The following is a 15,537-nucleotide window of genomic DNA, read 5'->3' on the forward strand; positions in this document are numbered from 1 at the left end:
TACGAGTGTTGGATGAGGCCGCCAAACAAGGGTGACCTCCTGCCTCCCCACACAAATGTATCAACTGTCGAAGTGATTTGAGCTAGATGCAGGACCAGCCTCAATTATGCCAGGAACGAGCTGGGATATGATACTGGCATATCCCACAATAAATACGTACCTTCGAGCTGTCATTTCGCGTCTCAGTAAGTAGATTATTTCATATGAAAAGCTCAATAAACTGTTTGGCTCGCGCATGTCATTCCCAAGCATCAATCGGCTCACACGGGTTGAGGGTGCCCAAACTCTGTTCAGTGAATTGAAGACTGGGCCAAATCCTGGCACAGCCGCGGACGGCGGCGATTGTCCGCACGAGACAGGTCTTAGCGTGTTAGACGCGGCGTTAATGGTTCTGTCTCGCCTAAGGTGCCTGGACGGCCACATCCTTGCAAATGCCCTGATCTGGTTCCCGATAGAAGCTGCTCATTGGCTATTGGGGCGAGGAGGCGCACAGTCCCGACACCACATCCGCCGACATGCGGTGGATGGTAGGATAAAGATTTGTGGTTGGTTCGGGAGACACAGTTCGCTTTTCGAAGCCGGTGTTGTTCAAAGTCCAGCGATGTGTAAGGCCTCTCTCATCTCTCGCCAGGCGAAAGTGGCCGTGAGAGAGGAAAAACAAGTCCTCCACAGATTCAGGAGACTGGAACGCCGTGATGTAGCGACAAACTTGACTTTTACAGTTACTGTATTGAAGCTGAAGTTCAGTTGGACGAGAAGTGGAGTAGCATCTGGTGTGGTTGCCAGTGCCGCGGCAAGAGCGAACGGGGCGCCGATATTCTCCACCCAGCCGTATCGCAGGCAAGGGGCCCGTTAGGTTAGGTTTCCAAGGCTAACCTCAAGAGTATTAGCGGTGTCTCCCAGTTAGGCTGGCAGTTCGTCGTCGTTTTGAGACTGTACTGTACGAGAAAAGCAGGTGCCAGTTGCTCCTACCACCACGCACGTAGGTAGGAAGTTTGTATACATCGAAATTCGCAAAAGGTTAACTTGTGTTCTATAGATAGGTAATTTAGCTTAGCGAGAGCATAGTAGAACCAACTTAGTAAGATAGAGAGAAAGAAAGAATATCATACCAAACTTGACGACGAGAATTTTTTTACGAGTATTCTGCCTAATCTCCAGGCACAAGATGCGTACATTACTAACATATTGTATATGGCTTCATCAGAAATTCTACGTTTTCCCAGAACAATACTCGAAGATACAGCACTCATAGAGATATCTCATACAATAGAACCTGGTCAAGAAAGCGAGATTACATCAATAGATAATCAATGATATGCGCTAAAGGACAGCTCCTGTGGGCACGAAGGATTTAGGAGGACAGCCAGCAGCTCTAGTTTGCTCGGTTAGGCTTGTTTGGAGAGTCGCGCGACTAGGTTGGCGTCAGTTACAGGATTACAGGAGTCGGACACGAAGTTGTATCTTGCTAGGCTTGTATCCCTCACTATTTCTCTCTGGAGTTGATCTCTTTGGAGGTATACAAGGGTCGCCCATTGGATCCGGGAGTATTACCCCAAGGGCGATCCTGGTGCGGGTACTGTACACGCTTGGGGCTGTTGCCGCGTAGTAAGCATCTTACTGGGCTGTTATTGAGTCGTGCGTATCCTTTTGAGGTGAGGTTAAGTGCTTCTGTCAGAGATCGGCTGGCAGCGGATGGCATTCCTTGTTTTGAACTCAAGTTCTGGGGCTTGGTGGCGCCGCCGACAGTGTTATGGGTGGTGATGATGATAATGGAGCGGGAAGAAAAGCTTGTGAAAGGCACATCGCGAGGTGGAGTGTCATGCCAAGAGGCGTAAATTTAGGTGATTGATGTGCAGTGGCAGTGGATGGATGCTCGTGGCACAGTCTTCTGAGTGCTATCATTGTCGCGCGTGAGATAGACGAGATGACTCAGATGATTGAAACGACCAACAACTAATAACTAACTGGGGATAACTCTCAGAACGATAGATTCATGTGTCGAAGGACATATAACAGTCATCTTTCATTTGTGCCATATGCTCTTGACTTTGCCTCGTCTAGTGCGCATTAACAAATCGGCATTGCTTGTGTTAATGCTATTCTCAAGATACGATATTGCGCTTTTCAAAGCCGCCCAACCTGAAGAAAGACCGCGGCAGAGCAACGCGCGGTGCGGTCCTTGATCCGCACCCGAGGGTGTCTGGCTAAACGCACAACGTACTAAGCGTAGAGGAGCCTGTTAGCGGCCCTTGTCACTTGTCGACTCTAGTCTCTAGGCGGTCGAGGGCGGCGTCGTCGTCGCCCAGCCAGTCGCGCGGCCCATGGCGACAGTTGAAAAGCGCCCAGTGAAGTGTGAGCGCGCCAGAAGGATCAATAACGCAAGAAGAGTGCAGGGCGTGAGAGTTGAGTTGATGAGATGTAAATGAATGGGTGGACTCTGAGGATGCTGAACGCTCTGCATACATGCAGGCGATACGCCAACGCAAGCGATAAATAATACCAGTTGCAGTGAAGAATGAAACAGGAAGTGCAAATAGTTGATCGGAAATCACGGTGGTGTTTGAGGGCGGAGAGATTCCGTACTAAAAAATCCCCATCTAATTCTGGGCGCCGGAGGCAATAATTGATTTACCAGGAGGATCGTCCTCGACCGGGTAGTGACGTGATATGCCCGATCAAAATTGGGGATAGCATTGAGTATCGGGCTGAATTCGAGGTTGAGAATGAGGTTGAGGTTGCTCAGACCCTTTAAAGCGAGCAGAGCCATTCCTCCACAACGAGACAGACCAGGGTACGCACTTTACCGTACTCTACAGTTCCGGCGCAGGTACCTTTGGGGCTGTAGGTACTTGAGGTCTCATATAGACGAGGCACCCGATGCCGACCGCACCCAGTAGGCGAGTGACGCCGTGGGAAGCGCCACGCCGCCGCGATTTCGGAGAAGTGCTCTTGCGGTTGGAAACTCAAGCACACAAAAGAAGATATAGATGATTGGTGTTTTTATTTATTTATGTGTTCATTTATTTCTAAATTTTTAAAGAATGGCTTTGTTGGTAGATACGAGTTTTACGATGTCTTGGCTAGAAATGAGAAGCACTGGCTGTCTGCCTCTCTCAGTCCACCATAGATCCTCACCCTACTAGAGATCATGTTAGCCGCATCGAAACCTGCTCCATCCACTCATTCGGTAAAAGACCACCCTAGCCAACTGATGAGCCCTTGGATGGAGGATACTGCACATCACTGTACATAGTTTTCAGTTCAAGTGGCTGTTGGTATCTATCCTGCTATACGACCACCATCAAAGTCCATCAATCACCAGCACCATCACTAAAAGGCTAACAATCCAATTACATACACTACTACTACAGTACTACTACCAACCGCGCGCCCCGGCTACTGTAACTTAGCTTGCCCTCCCACGTCTCCTCCACTCTTCTTCATGGGTCCATTTCCACGTCCTAGGGTCCCCCCTGGCCCCCAGTCTCCTGATTCACCCACCCCCTAATTAGTGAGGGTGAGGTGTGAGGATTCGAGGTGTGAGATGTTGTGCTTTTTCTTCTTACAGCGAAAGTTCTGTTTCGAGTCTCAAACTCCACAAGGCTCTCCCAAGTTACCTCACTGCACTTCAATTCACATAACCTCAATTCAATTGAAGAGAGTCGACCTGTTATCCTCTTCTCTAGTGATGAACTAGTCGATCGTTGTGGCTAACACGAGATGAAACAAGTTTGGGGGTTTGGTGTTACTCGAATCTATAGTAAACCTCTCTGTCTGTTTGTCCCTTGCTTGCCTGGCCATGCTTCCAAGACTGTCAGTCACCGTTTAATGTCCCTGTCATTGCCGCCGTCTCTCTTTAGCTTGACCTGACCTGACTTGACTTGACATGACTTCGACTTGAGCCTGGCTTCTATTCTAGCTTTCGTCTCCTCGTGTTGCTGGCTCCTCTTACTCTAGAGACCCTGCACTTCTCCCTCTCTATCATATCCTTCCCACGTTCCCACACCCTCACTTCATCTTGGATCTCATTCTAATCTCGATCCTTCTCGTCCTTTTCCTCTTCCTCTTCCCTTCCCCCTTCATCGTTCAGTCTTTTTTGACTTCGACACTTCCCCTCCCCTCCACCTAATTCCAAGGCCCCCCCTCCCTCCCTCCCTCTCTCCTCTCCCGTCCCGCCAGGCCAGCCCAGGCCTGACTGATCTGAGCTCCCCGCCACGAACACCCCCAGCCAGGTCTTTTTTTTCTTCGCCGATTACAGACGCTCTTCAAGTGTTAATCGCGCGTCAAAAACCTACCGACGCCCCAAGCGCCGTGACTCTCGTCATTTCCAAACCTCAACCACCCGACTTTTCGCTACGGATACTCTTGGAACAACTACGCCTTCAACCTTACCTATCTTTTCTCTGCGAGCGCGCTTGTCGAAAAGGCTTTCAGGCCACTAACTTATCTCCATTGATTCACGCTCTTTTACTTTGGTTATAGCTGCCAAGTTTAATCTCGGTCTCAAGCCCAAATTAGAAAGAGAAATCAGTCTGGCTACTGTCTCATCTCGCCTTCTCTCTACGACCACTGGATCCAAGCACCTTACCCAGATTCACCTTCTTTAACTTCCAATTTCAGCGTCATTCAATCCCAATCACAAATTGCCTTACTTTCCGCCAAGCACGGCCTCAAATTTGGATCATAGAATTGTAACCGCAAGGACTGTCTGACTGTTGATCGATTTCCTTGTATTGGTGGATATTCGACTGAGCCCGTTCGTCTGAGCCTGCTGCTTTCTCCAAGGCCACTGCGCCACCCAGTTTGCTTCAGCTGTCCCGATCTCAGCGACACCATCATCATTAATCACCAGGCTCTTCAGTCGGTTACACATTGTTGAGCGAGTCCAGCCCCCAGCCTCGCGGCTTTCACGGCCACCTGCGGAACGTCCGGAGTGACTTCAATTGCGCCTCATCTCCACGTTCTGGGGAAACTGCTCTGAGTTTGCAGGCTTCTAGGCTTGGCTGTGTGGCCTCTTGGCGTCCCCTACGACTCACTTGTTCCCTTTTGTGCTGTGCACCATCGGCGAGTCGGTCTATAATGTCAACTTTTACCGCCCTTAATGGGGGCTCACCCAGGACTACAGATCCGCCTACTGTGACGATAGAGAAGCCAGCCATGGATGAGCGCGCACTTAGCACATCGACATCTCAGCCTCCACCTACACCAGAAGTTTCACCAAATCAAATTCCCAGCCAAAGTTCGGATCGACCACCGTTTCAATCACCCAGTTATCCTGATGTAGAGGGGTCCCACAAGCGAAAGCGGTCTGATTCTGTTGAAATTCGTCGTGAGCATGCAGTGCATGCTCACACACCGGAATCCGCTCACCCTCATCACGAATCACGAGAGCCTTATGGAACTCCCTCAAGAGATTACCGCCCTTATGGCGAAGAGCACCGAGACAAAGAGTCTTGGTATTCTCATCAGGCACGCGATGAGCGAAGTTACGACTCACAGCAAAATTCAGCTACCACTCCTCATGGCCAAACAGAGGAGCAGATTGGTGACGCGCTTCGCAGGGCTACCGGTCAGATGGACCATAATGACTACTCAAATGCTAGTCCAGAAGGTGATGACCATTCCATGATATATGGTAGCCAATACGGATCCGAGCAGAGGCGTGACGGGGTCTTGCAGCATGACCCAAAAAAGAGAAAGAGGAACTTCAGTAACAGAACCAAGACGGGTTGCCTGACCTGTCGGAAGCGCAAGAAAAAGTGCGATGAGCAGAAACCCGAGTGTAAGTTCTTTATATCTACGTTATTTGATCCATAACTGATAGGAAGGTAGGTGGAAACTGCCTTCGCGGAAGTTTCGTATGTGCAGGTTATCCACCTCAACGCGGGCCAGGATGGCAGAAGCCGGACAACAAGGCTCCTGCAGTTCCCCTTGAATCTAAGGACCCAACATACATCCCCCCGGGAGCTTATGGGATGCCACAGCAAAGCCCGTACGGTAATCAGCCTGTGAAGCGCGAATCCCTGCCACCTTATCGTGGCCAGGCTCTTCGCATAGACCCCCCACAAGGCCGCCCTTTGGTGACCGACGACGACCGGCCAACGGCATCAACACTGCCCAGCGCGTCTGTGGCCAGTCCCGAAAACAAACTCTCTGCTCTTCCTTACACTCCTGCAAACGTTTTCCCAACTCCAGTCAGCGCAAATCCTCAACCACCGCCACCCTTCGGAGAAAGGATGGCAAAGGAATACCAGCGTGTGCCTCCGCTGCACGATCTCAGCAGGACGGAACCGGAGTCTGCCCATTTAGGGAACCAGCTTCCACAGATTAACATACTTCACCCGACAAGAACCAACAGTCCCGCTCCTCCCCCGCCGGCCCCGACATCAAATGCCCAAGTCGCTGCTCAGCTGGCTTTATCGCACTCGCAGTTCCCGCAGAGACGAACTCAAAAAGAGGAGATGTTGTCTGGGCGACATTACTATCCATTCGACAAGGAGCTTTGCTTGGAGCGTGAGCGTTGCTCTGCGGCCTGCTGGAGGTTCAACAACCTCACCACCCCCCCTACTAACGGTGTATCTCCCGAAGAGCGTGCTCGCCTATTCCTCGAAATTCTACAGCCTCGCGATCCCGTTCGAGTTTCTCCCACAGAAGCTTCCCCAGTCACCAATGTTGGCCGCGTCGGCAGGCATGTTGCTGTTGAGACACCCTTCATTTGCGATTACGGCTACAACATCACCATTGGCCATCATGTTGTCATTGGACGCAACTGCACGATCAATGATGTTTGCGAGGTCAAGATTGGCGACAACTGTGTTATTGGACCGAATGTCAGCATTTTCACGGCAGGACTCCCCATTGACCCCAAGAAACGCCAGGGTGGCCAGGGACCTCAGATGGGCAAGCCTATCACCATCGAGCAGGACTGCTGGATTGGCGGAGGTGCCATTATTCTTCCAGGGAGGACCATCGGCAAAGGCAGCACTGTTGGTGCCGGATCAATTGTCACCAAGGTAAGCTTACAAAGACAGGTCTATTGAAAAAAAGGCGACAGCTAACTCATGGCAGGATGTTCCTCCTTTCACCATTGTAGCTGGAAACCCCGCGAGGGTCCTACGCGGCATCGCTTCTTAATGCTTATACTTGGCGTTGCCTGTTTTCTTTCTTTTTTCACCTTCAGACACGATACCCAGTGTATTCGCATGTGTAAAGTTGGCACTATTGATGGCCACCCGGCCATGAGGTTAAAAACAGTCAACGCTATACAAGTGAAGCGAAGCGTTACAAAAGCCTCAGCATTGCATTTATGACCGATTTTTTTCTCTCTGTCTTTTTTGACTACATTGGAAGGATTTGCTATTGGAGTGGGAGCCGAGTTCGGCGGGAAAAGCAAATATTGAATGGAGGCGCCATGAGTTATAATATGCGGAAATACGGGCCGCTACGTGGAGGTAGAAAACCTCATGCGACGAGATGGAGCGACAGACGTGTTGATGAATTGGGATGGTTGTGTTTGTATTCTTCTTTTTCTGGTTCGTGTTGCATGTGCTACGACTTATGAGAGATAAACAAGCCGGGTTGAGACCTGCAGGAAGATATCCATCCACGTTATTGAATGTAAAAATTTTACAATTTTAAATGCCTCTTGAGGCTTCTTTGACGTACCGTATGCTCCCGATCGGTGCACTAACTAACCAATGTGAGCTATTACATGACGTTGCAATAAATCCTTCGTTCAACAATGGCTGCAAGATGCGACCTGTTCCTGGACCACTCGCGATGACAACAATTTCGCGTTCTGGCCCAGCTCTTGTGCTTGGCTGGTTGCCATAGTAATCCGTCGGTGTTCGTGTCTGTATGCGACCGTGTATGCAGCCTCAGGAATGACCGATAGAAAACTTGTTGTTAGTGAGCACTGGGGAGGCAAGGGGCGTAGGTTTGAACCAGTACTGACCCATTCGAAGCCATCGTTAGGGCCAAAGAAACTGTTCAATGGGAAGAATTCTTCGCAGTCGGTGGGGTAACTGAAATCTGCCATCGTAAAGTCTTGGATATTACTGCCTGAAGCCGACTCGCTGTGGGAGTATGCTGTGTTCATCATACCCACAGTCTTCACTTTAGATACTGAACTTGGTGTCGTGGTGTGATTTAGAATCGCCCGGATGACCCTTGCGCCGTATCGTGCGTCTTTGGAGTGACTCGCTCGAGTTTCCCATGTCCTGCAGGTGTTTTCCAGTATCTGTGTGCGTTGCCTTCGGTTTTGTGGCCTACAGCTTGAATTAGTAGTCATGCTCAGAGATGGTAGGAGGAAGATATACGTTATGTCGGTTGACTCGTGAAGGTCCAAACATAAAATCATAGACGCGACGAGAAAATCATGCAGAGTCAGGCTCGATAGCAAGAAGCGGTCCTCATACATGCGGCCTCCTTCTTGAATCTCATGCTCAAACTCGAGATGAATCTCGATAATCCGAAGAGCAGCAGTTCGACAGAGTTCACGAGATGCTTTGTACATTTCCTGGTTCTTCTCGGCAGTAAGGTAAGGTCGGTGGAGGACACAGATTGTCTTGAGATATGACACTTCTATGATTAATCTGTGCATGATGGTGTAGGCCGGAATATCAAATGGAGTAGTGGCGATGGGTCGAACGCGCAAACATTCAGGGACACTGTTGTGGTATACTTCCAACTCAGCTTGGAGAGCCATGGTTTCCTCATAAGGCGGAGACTCGACTCGAAGAACATGCCGGAGAACACGGCGTAGTAAACGGCAGAGATGAGATTTCGTTTGCCATGCCAACATGGGAGTGGGATATGTTGGGGGGCGAGACTCGGGCACTTCCGAATCCTCGTCAAAGTCATCATCAGATAAATTTCGGGGATGCCCAGCGTCGCAGACTTCCTGATAAACCATAGGAGGCATACCGAGCTGGAAGGAGAAAAGTAGATCTGAAGTCTGTACAGTAAACCACGTCCGCCTTCTCATCTCAGCCTCAAATGGTTTGATATTTGGGGACACTCTCGCCGCATCAAGGTGATAGCCTCTTCGCTGAGCAAGCCGAACGGCGAGTGAATAGAGGGACCATATAGTAGCCTCCGAGTCCTTTCTCTTGGCGTTGACCGCATGAGCATACAGTGTGAGTGCCTCGACAGAATATGGTCTAGCTTTGAGATACTCCCCCGTGCCCAGACATCGAGCAGAACGCTGTATGTAGAAATCTGGCCCTTGAAGCAGCGGGAGATGTGGTTGCTGGATTTGGCACACCATTGTACCGAGACTGAGAACAGAGAACATTATACTCAGCCATAAGAAGTTGGAATTGTGAGGGCAAGCCCAGAAAAGTTCATAACGCCGCCAAAAATGACGCTCGTGAATAAAGGGTACAGCTAGGAACTTGGCTTGGAAGTACGCTTTGATAAGAATATCGGCTTCTTGACGAGATGGGACGCTGTCGATGATCTCGCTCATAGCGATTGGGGAGATTCCTCCCATTGCAATGTCTGGCGCAGAGGATAAAGTCTCAGGCTCGCCGTGATGATCGGGCTCGTCTTGCGTACTAAGAACACTCTGAATATCGTGAATACTTTTAAACACTGCCTCCCAAGACGTTTCCCCGTGGTATGCAGCATCAGAGCCCTCTTCAACTACCTGCGGAGACGGCAAGTTCGTATCCTCCACCATTGCAATGCTGGGACGGACATTTGAAGCCTCTGAAGCCTTGGCCAGACGCATCACGATTTCTTCAAGTTGAGCCATTTTGAGTTGCATCTCTTCCTTGTCTGCGAATCCATTTGCATCTCCATATACACACAATCTTGGATCGCCACGCTTGTGGCAGGCACCGCAAGAGGGCTTCCCACGGTCACATTTCGACTTGCGTTTCTGACACGCTATACATGAGACAGGCTTTCGATTGCGCGTGACTTTGTGGTTGTCTGTTGCTCGGAAAACTCCGGTGAGATGCTTCATGTTGGAGTTGGACATGTTTGAAGATATGATCAGCTAATGAGCTCTGATGTATCTTTCACGAAGATAGAAAAGTCCCAATAGTGAGTTTAGTAAAAAGTCTAGATAGTGATTTGACGGAGTTTGATTGACAATTTGAGGTTGATATGGGCTAAGAGAAACAGTACTTCCACAACAATCCTTGAGTGAGGCTCCCTGAACGAGGTTGTTTTGTGGTGGTTCTCGTCTTGCCCTGTCGTAATAGAATGTAGGTCGCCTCGAGATTAGATTGGATGCTTGAATCGAGTGGGGATAGCCTCCACTACAACAGCGATCTGAATCCGTCACGCCACACAAAGCCTAGACCCAACCATAGTGAGTGAGTGTTGTGCAAGGAGATGCTATATGAGGCAAAAAAGAGTGAGTAACCCAAGAAGAGAAGACACAGAGTTGCGCTTGGTAGATAAATACTTGAGCTACCAGACTCGAACAGAGGAGAATGCGTGGCATATGAGATCAGGTCGTAGCCTAACAAGCATGATCTAAGTAGGTACTATCTAAAAAATCTATGCCAAAACATCCATATTATACCAATACGATTTTCCTGTTGCAAAAATTCAACCGTAAATATGCGACTTCCAAGAACAAATGCCCATTCACCCTTTAAACACAAAATCCTCCCTAGTTCGCTCGTACAACCAAACCGGAAGAGTATGTAAGGGTCACATAAGATGCCAATAGTAATAATACATGCTGCAATCGTCAATCCGCAACACCCCAACTTCGCTATGCTATCATGTTATCAAATCATTGAGAGTGGGTTTGCTCCAGCCTCTTCTTGTTCTCGTCAATAATCTTTTCCATCGTTTCAAGTGCCCGAGTCTGATCCTTCAGTCTCGAAAATGCCTTGAAGGTGTATGCGTCAGGCTTGTACCCAGCCGCCTCAAGGTCCTGTAGTGTGCCCACTGTCTGTGACAGATTCTGCATTGACGCATAGCCCTTGACGAGTGTATTCCAGGTTACGTCGTTGGGTTCCAGATTGTGCTCCCGCATGACCTGGAGCATTTGCTCCCCTAGCATTTTCTCTTTTCGCATCAAAAGACCATGCAAGAGGATAGTGAACGTGAACAGGCTTGGCGCTGGGTGAGCCTGTATGCCATCAGGAGGCGACGTTGCTTCAATGCCCTCTTCTTTCATCTTGGAAGTCAACGTGCCGCGAAGCATGTCACCGAAAACCTGTAGCGCGGGGCGTAGTAGAGACTTTTGCCCGAGCATGACCTGGATCAATGTGTCATGGACCACGCTCCCTTGATCTTCCACAAGCTCTCGACCCCAATTCTTTTCAGCCCCATGCTCTTCTAGACGGGATTTGAAGTAGCTGTAAAACGACATTAAATCGTAAGGTCGGTAGAGGGTCTTGATGTATGCACGTAGCATGATAGCCAGAGTCTCTGCGTTGGGCTTCTGTCGAGGCGCCTCGCGCTCAAAGAACTCATTTACAACAGGAACAATGGTCGTCCTAAACCCCCACTCTCTTCTGGGGCCAGACCTGAATTTCTCAATACCGTCCACATCTTCGTGGCTCAGAATCAGGGGCAGAGTGTCGGGCAGCAGCCATTGCAGAGGCTCCAGGTCGAATTTCTTGGCATAGATGCGAAGCATGGACCCAAAGATGGGAACGGTCCATGGCGATGGATACTGCCTCTCACGGCTCTCCATCTCTGCGAAGTAGAAGATAGAATGGAGCGTGTTGTTTAGCACATCGACGTATGGTGCTTTAGCTGCTCGAGCGACGTCGAGTGCGAGCTGCACATTAGATGCTTTAAGGCTGGCCTTTGCGCCTCTGAAAACAGTGGTATAGCACCGTTGATCTAGCTCAACGCCGTTCTCTGCGAGCAGCAACGGGAGCCTAACTGCTTCTGCAATATCTCCTTGTAAACAGAGGGATTCAACCAGAGACGTAAAGTTGATCAAGTTCGGGGAGAACCCGCGCTCAAGAAAATACTCAAGAGCCCGCTGAGGCGGAAAACTTTCGTCAGATGTGGACCATCCATTTTTCGCTTGCCTAGATAGTAGCAAAGTTGTGACAACGCTCGCAAACCCAGCCGAGTTTAGATCGTGGCCCTTATCTGCGATCTCGCGAAGAAGTTCAAATGCCTTAGTTTTGTACGTACTGCTACTCGCAAGATTTCTCGCAAAGTGCAAAAGTGTATTTCGATGTAACTTGATGCCCGACTTTTGCAAAATCTGCAGCATCTCAACTGCTTGCTCAAGGGGCAGTTTCTTTCCGAGACGACCTAGGGTAGACTGACGGATTGGAACGTGGCCAGGAGGGAGATCCTCAATGAGCTTTGCGAAAAGCTCGAGTACCTCGTCAGCCTTCGCAACACGATCTCGCATAATCTTGATGTTGGTCAATCTGAGATTCGAGATGCAGAAATGGGCAACGTCAAGAATCGCATAACCTTGAGGTAGGGGATCCAACGTAGACTCAAGGACTTGGGCGGCCTTTCCTGGACATGAATGCAGAGTCGATAGCATTACAGTGGGCCATATTTTCTTCCGAGATTCGATGTCCAATTCATCCCAGGCCTTTCTCATATCTGAAGTATTCTCCAGTTCGTACAAGAATTTCCCGTGGTCAAGCCATGGCCATGATCTGGGCTTTGCAGGGGCCTCAAGAAGTTCGATTCTTCGCTTCCAGATGTTGAACTGCCGTCTTACGGCAACCAGCTCATCTCCAGAATATTGGTGACGCAAATAACCCCATTGGTTATAAATTTCCTGCCTCCTCTTCTTCTTCCTCTCTATGACCTCGCGTTGCTCTTCGGCAGTCTTTCGAGTAAACCCCGGGATTTCCCGATGTCTTTGTTGATGGGAGGGTTTGCTGCACAAGCGTCTCTTTCTTAATGAGAGTCTATGTCTATGATTAGACACCCTGCCCGTTTCCTGAATCTGTTTGCGATCTCGTAGTGAAGGGGGAGTGTATGTCTGCGTATTGGGAGGGTTCGCGGTTGCACTACGAGGACGCAGTTGGGATAATATTTGAGAGCCGACTTCTGGGACGGATGGCTGTGTATCGAGATGGTAGGAGCGAATCAATCTTGAGCGACTTCTCGCGGCGTTGTATCGTAAGGCGAGAAGAACAGCTCTTCGAGTCCATGCTTGGGGCGTTATAGGAAGCTCAAGCCTTGCGCAGGCGCGGAGTATAAGGGCCGTTGGCATATCCTCCGAGTCGGCATCAACTTGAGGCCAATCGCCTGCATAGTGATCACTAGACGAGTAGCGAATTCGCCGTAGTCGCCGGTAAGAGCTGAATCTCGAGGTCGCTAATTGCTCTTAATTGCGATGGAAATTTTTCAGATTTATGCCGCAGTCGCTCAATGCGCCTCTATAATTTTAGCTCTCTTCTGCGCTTAATGTTGCCCGGAGATCCAATGTTTGTTGCAGTAGAGGGGCTTCTTCAGTGGCGACTCAGGCAGGATTCTCTCCAGTGAGTGGTCAGGGCGCTTGATTTGTTGCAGCGGCTCTGCGGGTGGTAGGCAGACGCGCTTAATAAATGTCCATCTTGAATTCCCACCTATTTCGCACCTGCCAACCTCAAATCCCCGTAACATAAGTAATATTTCAGCTTCACTCCGGTGTCACACTCCTTTAAGGGCTCGTATACCGTTTCATGACAATCTGACACCATGTCTTCATCACACGCTAGCCTCAGCGCTGCCTCAGACGACCGAAAAGCTAGGCTCGCGAAGCTCAAGAACCTCAAGCGCAAGCAACCTGGAGACGAAATTGTTGCACCAGAATCAGAAAGAGCCCAATCCCCTCCCGTAGAGCCAGATGTCTCACGACTCCATGTCTCTGGCCGCAACTACGACCCTGAAACCAGAGGCCCCAAGCTTGGCTTTGAGCAGGATCCAACCCTCAATCTTGACAAGCCAACGCTCGAAGAACAAGCTGCGGAAGTGGAAGCAGAGGTCAAGCAAAAGGCGGAAGAAGAAGCCCAAGACGATCAAGGTGTCGATTTATTCAAGCTACAACCGAAGAAGCCGAACTGGGATTTGAAACGGGAACTTGATAGGAAAATGGAGGTTCTCAATGTTCGAACCGACAACGCCATTGCGCGCTTAGTCCGTGATCGTATTACGGGTGCACAAAAGGCTGCCACGAAGAGAGACGCGGTCGTTGACGCTCAAGGCACTGGAGAAGCAACTGGTATGGATGGCGTGGCCTTGGTAGAAGGCTTGAGGGTCAGGGAGAAGGAGGAGGAGGAGGAAGAGCGTCGCGAACGGGAAGAAGATGCTGCGCTAGGTGCATGAAAAAGCAACATCTACCCTTTAGACGTCGAGGTTTTGCCTTGCCGGCCTTCTTATTACATCTTAGGGTTCTGGCGCATTGTGCGATGATGGTTACACTATATCTACATTTATACCCAACAATTCATTATTTTCCACCTTTCATAGCTTGCGTCATAGCTAGTCGTTGACTGAAAGGACTCAAGCTTCGTTCTCGTGCGTGATCCCCAGGATCTGGGCCTCCGTGTCCTTGTCTTCTGTCATCAAACCTTCCACGAGGTGGCAGTCTCTCACGGTCATGCCTAGTCCTGGATCGATCTGGCCTCTGATCACGTCTGCCTCTCGGCTGGGGCGACCTTGGGCTCCCAGAACGTCGATGACGAAAGCTATGCGGACTCCGAGACTTGGGTAGATATTCCCTAGGATGCCTTGGTGGCGCGCTCCCCTTGACAGAAGGTAAAGGGTCCCGGGACCTGTACTGGTTGCGATGGTCAAAATCTCCAGGAGAAGGGCTGCGACCAGAATCGGAACGCCTGTGTCGAGCTTCCACACGAGGGCTTCGGCTACGATTCAGGCTAGGACTGTGGCTGCGACTGCGACTGCGGCTGCTATCTCGCCTGCCACGCTGTGAGTCGTCTGAATAGGGGCTTCGACTGCGTGGCGACTGGGCAGGGGATCTGGCCCTGTCTTTACCAAGTGATGGTGATCGCGAAGCGCCAGTGGAGATGGTAGAAACTGAACGAGAAGACACTGATCCATGAGGTTTTACGTTTGGCTCAAACAGCCCATCGTCTCTCTGTTCTCGCTCGCGCTCGCGGGCGCGTGAGGCTTCCAATTTAGCCAGCTCTTCATCCGCCACACCTTTCCTGTAGGCCTGTTAGCAAGTAAACAGACCTTTGCTACTTGTAACTAACTTTTGCTCAAGAGGGTTCAATGTCTCATTTGTGAGCTTGGGCACCAGTTTGGGATTTCGGAACTGCTGAGATCGCGATGGACGCGACACGTAGGGACGCTCTTGGGCAGTGGCTTTACACTCATATGAGTAGTGGCGTTCTGGGATGGTCAGCATGATTGTAGAATCACATCAAGGTCAAAACATATCTCTCTTCAAGCATTTCTGGCACTGGACGCTAGAAGGTGTCGACCGGGATGGGCCACCACGGCCTCTATAGGTGAACATATGGAAACCGAAATGGTCTCTGTGTAGCGACGGACTTCTCAAAGTATCGTGTACAAATGTGTCAAGAATATGGCGCCTTCGTAGGTATTACGAACGGCAAAAGAACCGATGCA

At 50.0% G+C, this 15,537-nt stretch overlaps 5 protein-coding genes; 2 read left to right on the forward strand and 3 right to left on the reverse strand.

The window, feature by feature from the left end:
- Nucleotides 1–5,082: 5,082 nt before the first annotated feature.
- Nucleotides 5,083–7,137, forward strand: FFUJ_07470 (related to acetyltransferase (nodulation protein nodL); the record flags this gene model as incomplete). XM_023577726.1 has 3 exons in its annotated part: nt 5,083–5,785; nt 5,836–7,016; nt 7,072–7,137. 3 exons carry the CDS (start codon nt 5,083–5,085, stop codon nt 7,135–7,137), a joined length of 1,950 nt encoding a protein of 649 aa, XP_023430743.1.
- Nucleotides 7,138–7,738: 601 nt separating this feature from the next.
- FFUJ_07471 (uncharacterized protein) lies at nt 7,739–9,988 on the reverse strand (the record flags this gene model as incomplete). Its single annotated transcript, XM_023577727.1, has 1 exon — nt 7,739–9,988. The coding sequence occupies one exon, from the start codon at nt 9,986–9,988 to the stop codon at nt 7,739–7,741; it is 2,250 nt and encodes a 749-aa protein (XP_023430744.1).
- Nucleotides 9,989–10,756: 768 nt separating this feature from the next.
- Nucleotides 10,757–13,174, reverse strand: FFUJ_07472 (uncharacterized protein; the record flags this gene model as incomplete). The annotated part of the gene is made up of 1 exon (XM_023577729.1): nt 10,757–13,174. The coding sequence occupies one exon, from the start codon at nt 13,172–13,174 to the stop codon at nt 10,757–10,759; it is 2,418 nt and encodes an 805-aa protein (XP_023430745.1).
- Nucleotides 13,175–13,641: 467 nt separating this feature from the next.
- FFUJ_07473 (uncharacterized protein) lies at nt 13,642–14,268 on the forward strand (the record flags this gene model as incomplete). Its single annotated transcript, XM_023577730.1, has 1 exon — nt 13,642–14,268. One exon carries the CDS (start codon nt 13,642–13,644, stop codon nt 14,266–14,268), a length of 627 nt encoding a protein of 208 aa, XP_023430746.1.
- Nucleotides 14,269–14,445: 177 nt separating this feature from the next.
- FFUJ_07474 (uncharacterized protein) lies at nt 14,446–15,313 on the reverse strand (the record flags this gene model as incomplete). XM_023577731.1 has 3 exons in its annotated part: nt 14,446–14,807; nt 14,869–15,110; nt 15,159–15,313. 3 exons carry the CDS (start codon nt 15,311–15,313, stop codon nt 14,446–14,448), a joined length of 759 nt encoding a protein of 252 aa, XP_023430747.1.
- Between the last annotated feature and the right edge of the window lie 224 nt (nt 15,314–15,537).

The sequence above is a fragment of the Fusarium fujikuroi genome, chromosome FFUJ_chr05, assembly GCF_900079805.1.
Source record: "Fusarium fujikuroi IMI 58289 draft genome, chromosome FFUJ_chr05".
Taxonomy (NCBI): Eukaryota; Fungi; Ascomycota; class Sordariomycetes; order Hypocreales; family Nectriaceae; genus Fusarium; species Fusarium fujikuroi.